This window comes from Haliotis rufescens, unplaced genomic scaffold, assembly GCF_023055435.1.
Source record: "Haliotis rufescens isolate VD_foot unplaced genomic scaffold, xgHalRufe1.0.p SCAF_17, whole genome shotgun sequence".
NCBI classification, from domain to species: domain Eukaryota; kingdom Metazoa; phylum Mollusca; class Gastropoda; order Lepetellida; family Haliotidae; genus Haliotis; species Haliotis rufescens.
In genome coordinates, this window is record NW_025963857.1 from 20,036,495 (window position 1) to 20,056,936 (window position 20,442).

Genomic DNA, 20,442 nt, shown 5'->3' on the forward strand with positions numbered 1-20,442 from the left:
CACCCTCCAGCTGTCAGCACTCTTACAGTCAGTAAGTTAGACTTAATGCTCTTTCAACTGTATGTTTTGTTAACACGTCAGTTTGTTTGTTTGTTGTTTGACGCCACACTCAGCAATATTCCAACTATATGACGGCGGTCTGTAAATAATCAAGTCGGGATCAGACAATCCAGTGATTGACATCATGAGCAATGATCCACGCAATTGGGATACAACGAGATGTATCAACCAAGTCAGCCAGTCTGACCACCCGATCCTGTTAGTCGCCTCTAACTTTGAGAACTTTCTCTAATATAGATTATGCTTTCATATCTCTCCCTGGCAAGTCCCATAAGCTGTTCTCATTAACAAACAATGTGGTAACAACATAGACATAATTCCAAGAATAAAGTGGTATAGGCCGAATATGCTATTCGAAATTTTGTTTATACAGCCATAAAACAGCTTACATTTGATAAGGATTGAAAGTATATATGACTGTCAAGATTAATATATATGAATAATAGTATTTACTTTTCTCACAAACATATGTCATGCGATTTCTCACTACTGTGAAATGAGTGGGGGGGAATCCCAAAAATATTTCTTTGCCCCGGGCACTTAAAACACTGACAAAGAGGCGCTTATTTAAACCATACAAACACGTAGTGCATTAGTGAACAAAACTTTGTTCAAACATCGATGAAACGTAAATTATTTGTTAATAGTTACATAGGCAATCACATACCCCTTCCACCCTGCTGTTTTCTGTTAAAAAAATCTGCAATATATACAAGAAAATATTGACTGTGATGTACATTTTCAGTCTATTTAGGGGGTGCATTTAACCAAGTCAACAGGCCTGATCACCCAATCCCATTAGTCACCTCTTGCTTGGCCAGGTTGCTGAAGATCCTCGATTCATAGCATTGCTATCATATATGATGTACACATATCTGTACCAGGACAAGTATATTGTTTGTATTTTAGTGTCGCCCTTTCTCCAAGGCATATCATTTATGTATTATTGTACCTGTACACACATCTTCCAAGACCAAGACACCAGGGACATAACTCTTTGCTAGAATTGTATTTCTGTCTCATCCAGACAGCTGACTAAACCACACTTAAATCTCAGTCCCACGCAAGTCTGGATTAGACAGATTCCACTCCAAGGTAAAACATGAAAAATACATTTTCAGAGAATTTCAGTACATTAAGTTTGAGTGTGAATGAGAAGGTTACTCATGCAACTGCCAATTGGACCAGTCAGGAGCTTATATCCACTTCTCAACTTTTGATAGTATATTCTGGGCATCCAGGGGGAGACTGGTAAGGGTAACTGGTTGCTAGGAGATGTCACGTGAATAGTATTAGATATTGCCTAGACACTCACATATTTTCAACTTCATTAGAGTTGAATATATACTTGTATACATTTCAATATGTTTCTGGTAGTCTCCAAACAAATATATCCGAAATCTCCCAAGCAAGTCTACAATATTTGGTTATAGTTCCAGGAAATGAGGGGCGGTCAGGTAGCCTCATGGTTAAAGCGTTAGCTCGTCATGCCGAAGAACCAGGTTCGATTCCCGACATGGGTACAAAGTGTGAAGTCCGTATCTGGTGTTCCCCTGCCGTAATATTGCCGGAATGTTGCTAAAAGCGACGTAAAACCATACATACTTACACACTCCAGGAAATGAAGGGATTAATTTATCTGGGCTCCTTAATATAACACATTAAAAGTCAGCCTACTTAATTTCTGAGAGTGAAGTGTGCGGGAGGGAGTAGGAAGCCATACAGTCCCACTTTGAGAGCATGGAAAACCAACATTGGGCTCCAAATATTAATAGTACTCACCTGGAAACTAGAGCTAAGGTCTTCTATGTGAACAGTACTTGAGTTGACGTGTGTCATTAGGTGGTGAATATTTACAAGCTGCATAATCTTGACCTCTAACAGACAGGTGGGGGTCAAGCACATGTCAGTGACTTTAGAAGAACAATACTTTGAACAAATTTCAGTTATATCACAAGGTGGAAGCTTAATGGGAGGGAAAACCAAAAGTAATGAATTTAATTGTGACAGCTTCTAGCATCACATCAAACGTGTGACATTATAATAGCTATAATTACACAGTTGCCATAATTACATCCCTGACGACTGCCTCCATGGTCTAGTAGTGAGTGAGTGAGTGAGTGAGTGAGTGAGTGAGTGAGTGAGTGAGTGAGGTTTTACGTCGCTTTTAGCAATATTCCAGCAATATCACGGCAGGGGCACCAGAAATGGGCTTCATATATTGTACCCATGTCGGGAATCGAACCCGAGTCTTCGTTCACGTCATGCCATAAGATCTTAAAGATCGTACATGTTGTAATTCTGCTGTTTGTTGTTTAACGTCACACTCTGTCTGTAAATATTCAAGTCTGGACCAGACTATGCAGTGATTGACATCATGAGCATCGATCCACACAATTGGGTTGGTTTGGTTTGTTATTTTACACCGCACTCAGCAATATTCCAGCTATATGACGGCGGTCTGTAAATATTCAAGTCTGGACCATACTATGCAGTGATTGACATCATGAGCATCGATCCACGCAATTGGGATACGATGACATGCGTCAACAAAGTCAGCAAGCCTTGTCACCTGATCCTGTTAGTCGCCTCTTACGACAAGCATAGTCACCTTTTACGGCAAGCATGGGTTGCTGAAGACCTATTCTAACCCGGATCTTCACTGATCTCGAACTCTGCCTCGTCATTGGCATTAAGGGGCTAAAACAAGGACTGCTTGGCTTGCAGTCAGTATAGTACTGTGTCTGGGTGGGGTGTCCATGTTAAACTGCGGCATGGTGTCTGATTGGGCTAGCACCATGAAACCCGGACTAGTATGGACTGGTATGAGTACACGCATGCACGATCGTACACATCGCTGTAGTGCAATAATCTCCATTCACATGATCTCCCTTCACACAGCTGACACCAAAAACAAAATTCTGTCCCGAAATAAACTGCTCATCGTGAAGATTACCATAGCAGTAGTAGAAATTAGAGAAATTTGGAAGGTCTGGTGACTAATAAGGGTTGTTTTCCAACATTGACCTTCAAATCAGATGCTAAAAAACTTGTTTGAACTTTGATTCCGGCGATAATACGACCCACTTCTTACCCCAGTACTACGTCTTAAAAACATGTTACTCTGTCTCACAGTCCCTGAACCACACTATTTTCCCCTCCGCCCATACCTTACTGTCTTGCTTATGATAGCCATAAATGAAGCAAATCTAGATTTTCTACAGGTTCTGAATCTCCCATTTTGTCGGTACACATTCAAATACTATAGCAGCACATCTCACGGAAACCAGGAACCCCCCAAGTTCGAATACTGTTCAACAGGAAGACAGATATGGCATGCATGAGTTACCTGTCAAGACGTGATGCCCTCGATTTACTTGAACCATGACTTCAATATTGAGGCAGAGATAGTCCCAGAATAACAGAAGTTAGGTGTAAGGGTAGCCTTGCTCACAGTCTACTGAATGAGTAAGTCCATGGGCGCATAGAAATTCTATCGTTATAATAGGCAAGTCTAGATATGTGGACAGTAAGGACTCCAGTCGCTTACAGGGACAACTTGTTCTTTCTATTTACTAGTGCATAATCTAGAAATTAAGATTTAAACTAATAATTATTATCCAAGAGACTTGTGCAAGTCTAGTGTAAGGGGGGCCATGCAGGATTTTATATGTTTATCTCTTCAACACCTTTCATGTATGATTTGAATGAAAAGATTCCACGGGATACAGTACAAGCAAAACAATCGTATCTGGTTTAGCCAAAGACGACAAAAACATTTGGCATGGAATCTCCATCTGGGCATGTGTTGTCAGTCATGAGCAATTAGTTGCGACCATGACTTCTTGTATTCACCAGCGTTCTCTTTCCCCCAAAAACAATTTTTTGAGAAACAGAAACCATGACTGGAGCTTTGTGATGAACAGCAAATAAATAAAGAACAAACAAAAACACTTCACCGAAACACACAGGCTTCTGAGGACAGAGGAACTAATTTTTTTATAGAATATATTTGCAATCTAAACCACACATTTAGACATAAACAGGACACGATTTAACTTTCACATCTAGAAAATATGTTTTCCATAATTCTGGACATATGTGTTGATATCAGATAAGGGAATACCAGGGTTAAAAAATAAAGTTTGTTTTCACAAGTCCAAGAATTACATGTAGCTTCTACAGAATTACCATCTACTTCAAGGTAAAAAGTGATGTCCTGAATTATACTGCTGGTTGTCTCAGACAGCAGACTCACCGTATATGACCGTAGATAAGCCGAGGTATTAACTTAGTACTTAAAATCTGGGGGTATGTCAGTTTCCAACCATTTACAGTAAATATACAGGTAGTTTAAATTCCACTCTAAATAAAAACATACAGGTCAAATTAGATTTTGTATGTATCAGACATAGCAGGGACCATAAAGTTTCACTGACTTATAATGTATGCATGAACACATTTGTGATAAAACCCACATATTTGTGATCAAAACCAATCTCATTAAAATCAGATCTTAGTTCTCGCTACCGCTAAACTAAGATCTGAGGACATCCCATTACGGGTCACGTCAGACTGACCTTGTGCGAACTTTGACCGACCAATGGGATGACCAATCAGAAGGCAGCTTTCTCGTGCTTTACGGCACTAATTTCAAATTGGTGACTACACTTCGAAACATATTTTGACAAATTCTCGATTACAAATTTGAAACCTGAACAAAACAACATACTGGAATGGCTAATAGATGGTCTAGATTGTAAGGATTCAGTCGTTAAACCCCTAACTATCGTTCAGAATACCCCATGTTAAAGTTTTCAAGGTTGCATGAATAGAAATCAGAATCCGACTGCCACTTTCATAATCTGGTAAGCGACGCTCTGATTGGTCAGATGAAAGGTTGTTCTGATGTGACCCCTAATGGGATGTCTTCAGATCTTTGTTAAGCGGTAGCGATAACTAAAGCCGATTTTAATGAGATTGGATCAAAACATACAACTAACAAGAAACGTCTGTACCAAGAAAACATAAAGTTATCTTTAGTTCGACACAAATACATGTACTTTGCAATACAGATACTTCCCAGACTGAAGTTACACCTTCTTAATATTCATACTTTCTGTATTCTAATATATGCGTGACTCAATCCATCATAGGCATACAAAGAACAACTTTCCAGTTCCAACAACGGGAATTTTATCAATATTATATCTTTATTATATCTTTAAGCTCAAGATAGGATATTTTTCACAAATTCTGGTTTTCCTTTCATCTATTGTTTAAATAATTCACGTTGTACATTTGATATAATCATAACCAGGGTTATGCGATAGCACTTTTGTGTATTGTCAGATACTTTTTCTGCATGGAACAATGATACAATTCACCATTGAGGTTTCGCGAGATCTCGCTATTTCAATCGCAGAAACAATATGTTGACATTTAATCGTCAAACTACAACAAATATTACTTTTAATGAGTCAATGTATGGCAGTTATGATATATGTATCCATTTTCTGTCAACTAAGGTTTGTTTCAAGGTGTGAATAGAGGTAATATGATCTTGGTTGCTGTAAATAACGGTGAGTTGGTAAAGCAGACCTTATTGAACGGGGCAAACGGAAGTTGTAAGTAATGGATAGACACCGAAATGTAAATATTACTGAATGAAAGTATGATAAAAAATTATAAAATAGATTACAAACATGAGTCCAGATATACAATTAAACACTTTTTATTACGATGGTGTTAAACTTCGTAATTCATTATGGATTTGTTGATATTCTATTTCCGATGACAGATCATGACAAGACGTAGTTTTAGGTGGGGGGTCTGGCTTATCTACCGCACATAACATTTTGATACAGATTTCAAGGACCAAGTTAATACCTCAGCTTATCTATGAGATCGGCTAGTCTGTGGTCATATACGGTACCAGATAAAATCAGCTTGTATTGATAAAGTGTATCGTAACTGTCAATGTATATCTAAAAGGAAAATTTTATTTTTTAAAAAGATACATATAAAGTACAGAGGACTGATTTAGCATATCTACATCTGAAGTTGTACACATGTAAAATAAGAGTGACAAACCCCTTTCCTTAATAATCAGAAATCTCTGATAAGAGCCGAGTCTTTTGTACAATTCCAACTAAAACCTAATGAGCAGCACTCTGCATACTGAAATGACATTACTGAGCTAAACAGGATGCCATACCGTACAGCAAACGGTCCGAGATTTAAAAATCAATTAAGTTTCATGTAAATAAATAGTCATTTTTCCTCACATTAAATAGAGATTATTTATCTGCTGCCGCCATACATAATCACTATCTTGTTGGGAAGGCAGGGAAGATGATAGCTTTACGAGTGATACAGTCAAAATGGGAACATCTCACTTGCAGCTCTCAACGCTTTTACAGATACAGGTTAGAGAGAACAGAAAAAATAATCTATTCCTTACATAATATATGGGAAATAAAACTGCTGTTTATTACCAGGATGTAAATAAATGGATAGAGGTATTCTGCTGCTTTAATGTATAAGTGAAGAGTGATGGTCCATTACGAATTTAGTTGTATCAGAAGCAAAAGAAAACCATTTTACATAAATCTTTTCATTTCATTTTATTTTTTCAAAGAGTAAATCTTGTGCTAATTCAGTTGTGCAACTGTACTGTAAAATATTTACAAGAAAGTTGCACATGATTTTCACAAATATACTCTATTCCAGAGTTAACAAACTTAACGGAATTTAAAGAATCCACTTCTACATTAACCTTTGCTGACAGTTGTACATTAATGAGTAGAAATATACTACTTTCCTGACAGCTAAATATACTACTTTCCCGACTCAACAAGCTAGATAACATTGATTAAATGCATAACAAAATTGTTAAAAATAATTTAAAGGTAAATAACTACCATTAACTATGTAAACATGAACGAAAAACTTTAACAACTCTTTTCAATTTCAAATAGAAAAGTCTCCCTAGTTAAAGGGTAATAGTATTTACCCCACAGATTGCCTGGTAGTCCCAGGAGAGAGGGCCAGTCCATGATCAAGTGAGCGTGTAGCCTGGAGCTGTATGGTATCCTGACATGCTCCTACAGTGAGAGGGAAGAATGGCACCACTGACTGGCACGGGAGGCAGCAGGGCTCTGAATGACAGCTTCCTCATCACTGGCCACTGAGGCAGACAGCAGCCCTCATGGGAACTACGCATACGACTTGCTGGCAGTGGAGTGGGAGGCACAGTCCAATGTGGGGGGTGGGGATCGAGGGCGTCAGTGGATGTGGACATTGTGCTGGAGTTATATTTACCTCAAACCAATGTTGCATATAAATCTCCAAGAGAATAATGTACATGAGGGCTGTTTCCATGGTTGATGTTTCTAATGAAAGTGATTGATTTTTAATGTGTGATTGTCGAGACTAATTATTATGTCAAATTTGAAACACTCAAGTCATACACATACCCATTTAACAAACATGATGGTGCAAATTGTATTTCTGTTTCAGCGGATGTGAAGGAGTGCTTGACTTTTGTGAATATTGAGCAAATGTCACTGACAGAACAAAACTGACACAGGGTCCCTATGTTGAGGAGAATCCAACAGATGACAGCTAGTGAAAGCATTATCCACTGGGCCATAACAGGTGCTTCCGATTGCCAACGCCCCCACCTTGGCCATTGAAAGCCTCCCTTTCTAAGCAGTGGTATTTATCAATAAAACTTCTGTTTTAATGAAGGACAAGGTGCGCCTCAGTCTGTGCCAAAAACATTTTAGTCTATTTAGTTTGAAATTGACAATTTTCAGATTTTAATAATAATAGGCCATTTAAATTGCGCATGTTTCCACACTACTCAGCGACATGCTCAAAGTGCTATTATTATCCCCGTTACCAGATCAGGGTGCCCTCAAGCATCATTCTCAGCTCCCTGGGGAGTACACAACTTAAGCTGTCTTTTAGGCACTAGAAGGTTAACAACCACCTTGCCATCTCATCCTACCGGGTACCCATTTACTGCTGGGTGAACAGGGGCACATTTTGAACAAAGTCACAAGGAGACACCACATGTGTTACATGTGCTTCAGTGTGAGGCTTATTTTAGTGTTAACACAACTCAATCTCTACCACTCTGGTGCTGTAAAGTGTATATGCTGGTTCAATAGCATCAAGACCAAATCAGTGGTGTGATGTCACATGTTTATGTCTAAATGTTTGTTTGTTTGTTTGTTGTTGAACGTCACACTCAGCAATATTCCAGCTATATGACGGCGGTCTGTAAATAATCAAGTCTGGACCAGACAATCCAGTGATTGACATCATAAGCATCGATCCTCGCAATTGGGATCGATGACATGCATCAACCAAGTCAGCGAGCCTGACCACCCGATCCCGTTAGTCGCCTTTTACGACAAGCATAGTCACCTCTTACGGCAAGCATGGGTTGCTGAAGACCTATTCTACCCCGGAATCTTCACGGGTCTTATGTCTAAATGAGAAATTCTCATACATACATTAGCAGATATTAGAACATATACCCTTGTGGGTAGACATGCACAGTAAATACTCTTGATATTGTTAGATAGTTTCTTGTTTTAATACCACACACAGCAATATTCCCTTTGGCCTGTAAATATTCAGGTTTTGACCAGACAATCCAGTGATTGATATTTTGAAAAATGATTCACGACATTGGGGTATAAAGACATGCACTTAATTAAGTCACCGAGCCTGACCACCCAATCCAATTAGTCTCCTCTGATGACCAGCATAGGTTGCTAGGGACCCATTCTAACCCACAATCTCCATGGGGCCACAAAATGTAGCATTTACATTTGAAACACTTATTGTTGAATCTAAGTGAGATTTAGTTCATGATGTCTATTCCTGATCATCATACATTAGTTTTGTGGATCTGATATAATTTCATTATTAATCTCATGTCATTGAGTAACATTGGACTCCAAACAGAAGTTGCTATGTGCTATGTGCTACATGCCTACCGCATATGACCACAGACTAGCCGATCTCATAGATAAGCCAAGGTATTAACTTGGTCCTTGAAATCTGTATCAAAATGTTATGTGCGGTACATAAGCCAGACCCCAACCTAAAACAATGTCTCGTCAAGATCGGTCTTTGGGAATAGAATATGAACAAATCCGTATTGAATTACGCAATCCAGTCGTTAACACCATCAGCGATATAAAGTGTTCACTGTAAATCTGGACTCATGTTTGAATCTATGTAATCTATTTTATTAATTTGAATCAAAATTTCATTCAATAATATTTACAGTAATTTCCCACCGATACTTACAGCTTCCGTTTCCGTTCCATAATGTCTGCTTTACCACATACCGTGACAGCACCAACTCACCAAAGACCATACATGCATAGGCATTTTGCACGTGCCTCAAAAACGTGTGAAATGTCCGAACTTATTTAACTACTTAGTACACAATTTCTGAGCACTTGATCGTCTCGTCTTGCATTCAATGTACAAAGTAATCGTTTGTGTGCACAGTCTACAAATAATTACGCTGTTCCTCATGTGTGTGTAGTGTAGTCAAAATAGTGTGGACATTTCCCACATTTTCAATCCACACACAAAATTAGGCCTGTCTCTGACTGCCTGATGGGGGAAGCATTCAGAGAGAGAGAGTGAGTGAGTGAGTGAGTGAGTGAGTGAGTGAGTGAGTTTTAACGCCGCTTTTAACAGTATTCCAGTTATATCGCGGCGTGTCGGCTTAATGTGGGGGGAAAGCCCGGAGTGATGCAGGTCTAAGATGTTTACCACTTCGGTGAAACCCACGAGCACGGGTATGGTGCTGACAAACCTAGAAACATAACCGGGGCGAACCGGGATTCGAACCCACAATCATAGGTTTTTGGCGTGCCCAAGGGACGCAACTCTGCACAGTGAATCGCGGCGCCTTAGACGACTGGGCCACCCATGCCCCCGGAAGCATTCAGAAAAAACGTTCACAATTGATACCATATTTGGTAGACGCTGAAAAAAATATCCAAATTATCCAATGCAAGTCTACAGTACTTTGGCAAGTCTAGATTTCTTCAGTTTAAAAGATTCTCTGGGTTTCGAAATTACTTAAGTTACAGTGCCATGGCATGGATGATATCATAAACGCACAGTTAATTCAAAGTTTGCCTGAAGGCCACACTTGTTTTTCAAAATACCTTGTGATGATGTATGTTATACGAAGCCTGTGATAAATGGTTTTTTTGCAAAATTAATCTGTGCAAACAAGGAAAATAAACATGCCATGCACAGTATGATTCATAAAACAAACCTGAGAATTCCGAAAATGAACAGGATGTTACCAATCTCAATGGAAAAGAAAGAAGGCAAACTTTCAAATTTACAATGGCTTATTATCTAGCTCATGTTGAAATGAAGTTCATCAGGTTTGAAGAGTATCAAAAGTATTCTTTTCGTTGGAACACTTAAATTCCAAAGGGCATACCTAAACACAGAGGCGGATCCATGATTTTGAAAAATGGGTTGTGCACATAATACCTCGGGCACGGTTAACATCTTTGGTGTCTTAATAAAAGGGGGTGCACACCTCCTGCACCTCTTCAGCAACCCATGCTTGCCATAAAAGGCAACTATGCATGTCGTAAGAGGCGACTAACGGGATCAGGCTCACTGACTTGGTTACATATCCAAATTGCGTGGATCGATGCTCATGATGTCAATCACTGGATTGTCTGGTCCAGACTACATTATTTACAGACCGCCATCATATAGCTGGAATATTGCTGAGTGTGGCATCAAACAACAAACAAACAAACATAAAATAAAAATATCAAATTATAAAATGGTTCCCCCACAATGCGTCCTGCCCTAGGCTATGCCCATAACTGTTGCTCCCCTCCCTCCCCCTTCACCAACTTCGGCAACTAATTCAATCAACATATGATCTACTTTCCTCCAGATACTATCTGCCTGACAACTAGCACCAACCTCCCATTGACTGACACTGACAATATGCACAGAATTCAATTAATGGGTCATAGTTGTCAGAACTCGTTTGAAACAGTATATTGCCATGTCAGCACAAAAGAACGAACCTCATAATTATGGCATAAGTAATAAAAACCATCAGAGTAGGGATCTGACAAAACTCCCAGCGGTTTTAACAAGAGAATAACAACAGAATCAACCATCATATTTGCAATTTGGATTCTCAAAGGAGGAATTATTCCGGTTCTATGTTCCAGACTGAACAACAATCTACTAGGGGAAAGTTAGGACTTCTTGCACATTGACCATGGCTCCCAAGGGCTCCTTGCACCTTGACCATATGGCTTTCCAGGTCTCCTGACACGAAGGAGCCATCACACTCCATTACAATTACCGTGCGGGATATGATGCAGGCCCAATTCATCTGCAAAGTGAAGACTCAGAACTTTCCTACATTCATTCCATTTCATATTTTACATACTACTCCACTTTTGATGATAATATTTCGATTTTTCCATGATACACGAATATGATTCGCATAATATGTCAAGTGTATATTTATGTGTAGCCCATTCCTGGTGTCTCCCGCTGTGATATTTCTGGAATATTGCTAAAAGCGGCGTAAAACCATACTCACTCACTCACCCAAGTGTATATTTATGTGAGGCCCATTTCTGGTGTCCCCCCACCATGATATTGCTGGAATATTGCTAAAAGCGGCGTAAAACCATACTCACTCACTCACCCAAGTGTATATTTATGTGAGGCCCATTTCTGGTGTCCCCCGCTGTGATATTGCTGGAATATTGCTAAAAGCGGCGTAAAACCATACTCACTCACTCAAGTGTATATTTACGCTGTGATATAACTGGAATACTCTTTAAAGTGGCAAAGCGGCATTAAACCCAACTTACTCACTCACTCACTCTAGTGTGTATTTAAATAAATCTGACATATCTGATGATCCCAATCAAAGGTTTAGTGTCCATATTCAGCATTGAAATTTACATATGTTGCTGTGGTAAGACTTTCTTAAAAGCGATTTGTCACATTTGACTTTTGTGAAAGTATTGCAAAAGTCACAATCGCTATTTTCACCTAAGATGTGCAATATTTTCAATACTGTTGCAATACATTATTTGCCAACACGCTTGTGATTATATTCAGTGTTCAAAATTAAGGGGGCCCGGGTCATGGAGATTTGCTCCTTTAGTATTTTAATTCAGGGACCCCCCTCAATATTCATCCGGTTGCATTAGGTCAGTAACAAGAACCCTTTGCCTATTATGATTCATTTCAAAGTCTGTCATTGCATTGGTTCTTTATCAAGCCTGTCCAAAACATATGTTTGTTTCCTCTTATGTGGAAAAATATAAGAGGGTAGGTAGTAAGGAAAATTATTTTATTTGGGTTAAATATTTTACATGGCATGTCTTTCACTTTGAGTATCTTGTTGCATGGATGACTACAAAAACTTTTTTCACCAACGTCAGATATTCAATCAATCTTTAACAGGGAAAAAAGAATTGAATGAAACATGTTGAAATCATATTGTCAGCACTGAACAAAATGATGAAAAACATCAAGATAGGGTCAGGGGATTGTCTTTTTTAACAAATCGGAATGAAATTAAATAGGATAGGGAGTGAAATGTAGGTAGGGTCAGGTAACCGAAATCAAGCATATTTTTTTTGATACGCCTCATTATACTCATCCTAAAATATTGTTGATGTAATGTAATTGTTTTCACTCACTCACTCATTACTGTAAATATCTTGGTTTCAGTTATATTCCAGCAATATTGCAATGGGGGACACCAGAAATAGGCTCCATGTGAGGAATTGAACCCAGGCCTGCAACATGATGAGCCAACACTTTAACTACTAGGCTACCCCACTGCCCTGTAAATAGAACAGCAATTACAGCTCTGCTGAAACACTTATTGCTTTCTGCAAATTTCAGAGTTTTCTTTGACAAAACAATACTGGAGTATATTCCCCATGCTGTGTGTGGTACCTGGTTGATATATACTGGGCATGTAACAATGGATAACCCAGTTCTCAATATGACACATTGAATAATTTGGGCACTATGTAAAGTGACAGAAATAAACACGTCTTAATTTTCCCTGAAAAGACATACTAACAAGGGCAAAAGTGAGCGTGGCTCACTAATACCCCCAACCCGCCTAGTGTGTCAGTAGTTTCAAATAAATAATGGATAGGGTTAGGGTTTGAAATATTCATAAAAAAATGGAAAATTAATAAAAACAATTTTTTCTTTTGACTGCACCCCTCCATATGACACAGAATATATGTACTAAGTTTGAGATGAATCCACTGAATAGTTTAAGAGAAATCGCGCGGACAAAGTGTTCGGACGGACGGATGGACGGAACCTTGGTATAACTTATTAATGCTTCTAAACTAAAATAAATCATGAGCAACAATAATAATTAACTGCTTTGCATCTCGTGATATGTTGCAATGAGTGTCCTTGTTGATATGCCCTGTAGTCCAACTATCTTATGGCCTGTGATAATCTTGACATGTATGACCTGGCACATGTGGCTACGAACTGTAAAACCTGTATCTGAGGTGGCCTATGTAACATAAATCGCCAATCATATGCCCTGTAATATATACATCTGGTTGACATGACCTGTAACATCAAGTTGGTATTCCCTGTCACATCCCCATTAATATGCCCTATAACACTGTAGTTAATATGCCTAACAAGTTAGTTACAACTCCCTTAGTTGATATGCCCTGTAATGCCCTGTAATACCCTAGTTTATATGCCCTGTAATACCCTAGTTTATATGCCCTGTAAAACCCTGGTTGATATGCCCGTAACATCCTCGTTCATACTGTCTGTAACACCCTGGTTGATATAAATGGTAAGGGGGTGAAACTAGGGAACTACAACAGAGTGTGGAGCCTCGTCATGGTAAAGACGTCAGGCACCCCTCATAAACATGTCAAATGGTGAAGTAGGCAAAATTCTTCAATTTGTTTTTGACAAGAGTAATGAGTTAGACAAGACATTTCATTAGAGACATAATTGCGTTCTCCTCCTTCTCTCATCTACAAGCCAGTCCTCTTCCTCACACACTTCTTAGGGGGTGTCTTGCTCTGCTCTTAGATACATACAACATTTGTAAACCATTTGTGAAAAATTACTTAAAAATATAAACACATAAATATACTATCAAAAGCTCTACACAAACTGGTACATTATGGGAAATTGTGTGTTATGCAGTTCTTTCCTCATGTCCCAGATGTCAGTTAATTTAGCATAAATATAGAGGACAATTAGTCGAGAGCGTTTATCTGCATTTTTTAGCACTAAACTTCAATGTAACTACAAACTGAATAAAAATGCAAGTTCAATCCAATAGATTTAGGCCATTATGTCAATAAGAATGACTGTCAATAAGTGACGCGAAAATGAAATTGATACATTTATATCATCAGCGTCTAAATAAACACAGCAAGACAAGATAAGATTCTCACAAATTCATATAACATAATCTTTGTTTGTGAGTAGTCAAATAAACACTGATGGACCTCTGGTACTTTTCGCTTAACAGACTCTCCAGATAAAGTATCAAGGGGATCTACTCAGACCCCAAGAGCATGAAAGACTACCACTGATGTGATATTTTATGTTTTATGTTTAGTCGTATCATATCCCGATACATAAACTCCACGATGGCTCCTTACAGCGCCCTCTGTGGAAGATTCCACACCTGTCTGGTTGGACCTTGTATGTTCAATAGACCAGCATTCCTACAGCATCAAATAGAAACCAACCCAAATTGACAAACAAATTATAGCTTCAGAAAAGGTTTCTGTTCTGCTACTGTTCCTAAGAGGCTAATCAGTAAAACATCATTTCATGATGATTACTTAAAGGTTTCTTTATTTGTTGTCAATGGCGCAGTCAGCAATGTTACAACTACATTGTGACGGCCTGGAAATAGTTGAGTCTGGACCAGACAAACCAGTGATTGATATTGTGGACAATGATCCATGCTGTCCGGGTAACCTGGTAACCTGGCAACCTGATCCACGTAGTAACCTGTTATGGGGCAGCAGAGATTGTTGGGGACCTCAGGGTTTTATGCGACTCACAAAATGTGTGTCCAGTACGCACAATTGCAGAGAATGGACAGACAAAAAATATACTGCGTCCTGAGTGACGAACAGTAATATTCACTGTACCCACAGCGCATCAAGAGCAGCGATGGTTGACTGTCATTAGACACATAAATCATGACCACTGTCAACATGATCAATAGTAATTATAAAAGCGTACAATAAACTACACCATTTTATTATTTTACTGGACTTTCATTCTGCCTGCAAAGTTCATAAGTCAAGGTAAAAGCCTGGGACCTATTTAATCCAGAATCCCCACAACAACATAAAGAAAGAGATACCCAAACATCAGTAATTGACCAATCAGCTTACCCATGTGTGTCATATGTACTATATCATCATCATCATCTTCATCATCATCAGACATCTGAGACCTGCATCATTTAGGGCTTTCCTGATCCATATTAAGCTGACACACTATGATACAACTGGAATACTATTCAAAACGGCTTTAAACCTAACTCACCTCATCATCATCATCATCCCCATGTTCATTAATACCACAATTATATATTCATCATCAATATTCAATTGGTCCACAAGGCAATGCCAGTAAGTATCTTTATAACTGGGCCAGAAACCGAGGTTATCTGACTGGTTAGTTTGTTTATTATTCAACACCACAATGCAATATTTCAGCCACATGACAGCAGCCTGTAAAAGATCAACTGTGGACCAGAAACTCCTGTGACCGATATGAGCAACCATCCACAGGGAAGGGTACAATGAAACAATCAACAAAGTCACAGAGCTTCACATCCTGTTAACATCAAGTCGCCTTGTACAACAAGCACAGGTTGCTGGAGACCTCATCCTATCAAGATTCCAAGGTAACCTGTGGAACATGTGAAATATGAATCTCCTGATTTTATTTACCTATAATAGAACAAAAGGACAAAACTTTTAGAACATTCAGGGTAAAAGGTATGCAAATTTATTTTCGTCTATTAAATAATATTTGTAGGTCCAGTAATTATCATATGTTTTTAAGGCACAGGTTCTGTTTAATATTTGAAAAATATATACAAAGATAAATGTTGAACATTGATCATTATTGTAAGTATTGGTCATCATCATCATCCACACTGACATAAGGCCACAGCCATTTATTTGTTGTTTCAAAACTGAGCATGATTGAGAACATGAATATGGTTTTACGCTGCTTTAAGCAATATTCCTGTAGTATCATGGCGCGGGAAACAGGTAAAGTTGAAACGTGGTTTAACGTCGCGTTCATGATTATTGCACTTACATAGCAGCGTGCATGGGGGAAACAAGAAAAGGCCTTCACACACTGTTTATTTGTTGTTTAACGCCGCAATCAGCAATATTCCAGCTATATGACGGCGGTCTGTAAATAATCCAGTCTGGACCAGACAATCCAGTGATTGACATCATGAGCATCGATTCACACCATTGGGATTGATGACATGCATCAACCAAATCAGCAAGCCTGAAACTGTGTCTTAGGTTTGAGGAGAAAATGCTTTAACCACTAGGCTATCCCACTGTCCCTTCAAAGATGAAGCATCCCTAACTTTTACAAACAGCACAGAACTACCTGAACAGACATTACCAAAACAAAAAAAACATTCAGCAAAACATGATTTATATATTCTGGCAAACACAAATTACCAATTCATTTCTTTACAAACAACCTCTTTAAGGAAATCTTTTTATAAACACAAAAAAAGTTGGCAATAAATTTTAAATGTCTGAAGTAAGTACAAGAAAGAAAAACAAACTCAATTTTGTTTATTTTAACAAATTAACCTTTTTCTGCACGTGAGAAAATCTGTATATCAAGTTCATGAGAAATATTCTGACAGATATGGCCCCCGAAACACCAGCCTCTCATCGACATTTGCTCACCATTGCATTATCAGTCATGGAAAGAGGTCCATGGAGCCATAATCGTCTTTGTAAGGTGTCACTCCCTGCCATAAAATAAGACTGATTTACTAGATCACGACTCCTGGAAACACTCCATTACTTAACGCACCAGATATTATTTCCCACTATTATCTATTAACTTTCAATATCAGAGTAGGAAAATAAACTTAACCACCGTGTGTCCCTGCCATGTTGTTCCTAGATATAATCAGGTGACATATTTCCCCAGGGAATCAGAGTTTGAATTTGAGATGGAGATTCTGAACTGTTGCATGTTACTTAGGAGAGTTACTATGCCGGAGACACATATTACTGTAGTGTGATACACTGTCACAGAATAACATTAATGTAAAACAACTGTTTCATATGACAAAACTGAGCAACCAGAGCCAAGAGCTACATGACCCCAGGAATTTATCTAGGATTTCAAACTAAGTGCCCTCGGCAAGCAAACTGGTGGAATTGGCTATTTTGTTCAAAATTGGGATTTTTTTAAATTCTTATTTTCTTAAATTCATAGTGTGTTAATATTGCAATGACAAACAAAGTAGAAATGCATCTACCATTATAGTCATGCACTATGACTGTGGAATATATGTATTATACATAGAGGTTATCACGCTTGTGTGTTTGGGGACGCTAAATATTCTGTATTAGGAATAAACATTCGCCAAGGCTTGCTAAATACATATTGTTTACTTCTTATACAGGATATTTACCATCCCCAAACACACAAGCGTGATAACCTCTTATCACATAATGTCATTCTTCAATTCTGTGCTCGAAAATCTCTTTCCATCTCTCACAAACATTACCTAAACATTGCAATTTCCCTGGAATATGGTGCGCATTAATATGTATTACGACAGAGGGTAAGTGATGTGTCAATCGGACAGTGACAGTAGCCAATATAGTTCCAACAGAAACCTGTTTCTTATACAATGGCGTAACTACATATATATAACAATTGCCTACACAAATTGTTTTCACTTGCTTTCACGGCAATCCATCAGTCTGTCCAATAGAGTAGCTGCCCTTTATCAAAGGGGAGCTACTCTAACCCTAGTCTATGGAACGTCACGGCAACAGTCAGACGTTGTTGACAGTCGGCCTGTCCTGTCATAACGTTACAAAGTGTAGTCACATGTACACACAGCGATAAAACGAAACAAGGTAACAATTCAAACATATTTCGGTCAAATCCAACTGTTCTAATTTGTGGAAAAGGTTCCAAGCCGCAGAGGGCTACAAGAACAGATATGTAAAGTGATCCCGCTTGGCTAGTACCCTCACTAAATCGTTTCACAAATTATATCTCCAAAGTTGCCAAAACTTGTAAAATGCCTGAGCTATGTCACAGTTAGACACTGATTTTCAGTATATTAGACTATTCTTTTCATAATGATAGCAATTATCCCTGTCGTTTCTCCACATTCCCGATGGTTAATTCTGACTCCTTCACCGAATGAAAAGTGCTACGCCATGTTTGTTTATAAATAGTGAAAGTAGTCCCTACTTGACCTTTGATATTTGCATCTCTTTCCGCATATGATCCCAACGGATATCGCAATTATCCGTTGGATTATCCTGCCGAGAAACCCACCCATTATATGATAATGTGGAATATATGTATTGTACTGTGGAATATATATATTTCATGAAAACAAAACCAATCTAGATACATGTATATACAAAGCAAATCTAGCCAGCTCTAACCAGCTCTATTCCACACATCAGGAAAAAATATTTAAGGAAAATTATTGATTTTAATTTTAGAGGAGAGAAATGTATTGTGTAATAAAAGATTCCATATACTATATACTAGTCTAATACCATCAGTGAAATAAAAACCATACAAAGCCGTAACATTCATTGAATATTATGAGCTTAGAAATTATTAATTCCAATTTGAGAATGACAGTTGTTGCAGACTTGGGGCCAGATATCGGCCCCTGAGCAGATCTAGATAAACGTCTGAACAAACAGGTTATTGGAACTATGGAATTGGGAGCACTTGTGGCCTTCCCTGTGCAGAGTTCGAATCCCAGATCCAATCTGATCAGACCCGTGAAGATCCAGGGTAGAATAGGTCTTCAGCAACCCATGCTTGCCGTAAAAGGCAACTATGCTTGCCGTAAAAGGCAACTATGCTTGTTGTAAGAGGGACTAACGGGATCGGGTGGTCAGGCTCGCTGACTTGGTTGATGAATATTCATCGTATCCCAATTGCGAAGATTGATGCTCATGATGTTAATCACTGGATTGTCTGGTCCAGACTTGATTATTTACAGACCACTGTTATATAGCTGGAATATTGCTGAGTGCGGCGTTAAACAACAAACAAACAAACAAAAACAATCTGATCATGATCTTTGGTGTTGTCAGCTTCACACCCATGGTCGTAGGTTTCACTATAGTTGTTATGTAACTATAACTATAGTTATAATATAACTGTCTAAGGCATGCTTCACTGCAAGCTGCCGCATTAACTCCATGATATGATGGAAATACTACTCAAACACAACTCACTCACAGTCACAGAATAACAGTGATTTATGACTGTATCACATGGATATAAAAATTATTCCAGATTTTGTGCATGTGAGTGAAAGAATGTCGTATCATACTGCAGTTAGCTATGTTTCAGTTACAACACAGATTCACATCATATATTATCAAAGGAGTCACAATGTTATTTTTTCAAGACTTTGAAAGGCATTTAGAAGTGATAAACATTAGGAAGAGAATTTATGGATGTCAAATTCTTTATTATGAGGAACACAACGTTTCGGTGTAAATGCTTACTCCTTCATCATGTACATATATATATGCTCTCTGCCTCATAGCATTCATTCACCTTATGAAGGAGTAAGCATATACTCGGAAACATTGTGTTCCAATAATAAAGAAGTTGACATCCCTAAATTCTCTTCCTTATTTTTTCAGTTAATATCCTAAATTGTAATATTAAAAAACAGATACTGATTGAAGAAAAGAAAAACTGAGGCTCCAAATTATAACTTTGCATGCACTTGTTTATATATACTCGTCCATTTACCAGGAAACGATTGCACAGTCAACTTGAACTTTGAGACTTCTCAATTCTCCAGATTTCTTGGCGTAAAGACACCTGAGCCTAAAATTAAAAAATTATCCCAATGTCCCAGTGTATAATGTATATATATTTCATAAATGACATATATTTTTTTCATATACATGAATCATTAAAAAGGGCTCCTCATCTTTCAAAGAAGGAGTAATTTATTCATCTAAGCTTTCATTAGCTGAGAGGACATGTTGGTGGGAGAGGGTCTGAGGAAACTGGCTG

The 20,442-nt window shown here is 38.3% G+C and overlaps 1 protein-coding gene across 2 annotated transcripts in view; it reads right to left on the bottom strand.

Moving 5' to 3' along the window:
* The window catches only part of LOC124133934, a 133,708-nt gene that overhangs the window by 54,995 nt on the left and 58,271 nt on the right, over positions 1 to 20,442 (bottom strand). The window contains exon 1 of one of the 2 annotated variants that reach the window (XM_046498524.2): positions 7,076 to 7,232. The exons of the other annotated variant lie outside the window; for it this stretch is intronic. Within the exon in view, the coding sequence (XP_046354480.2) occupies positions 7,076 to 7,118 (43 nt within the window). The 5' untranslated portion in view covers positions 7,119 to 7,232. Of the gene's footprint in view, positions 1 to 7,075; positions 7,233 to 20,442 lie in introns of those variants that run through there. 2 annotated transcript variants of the gene reach the window in all.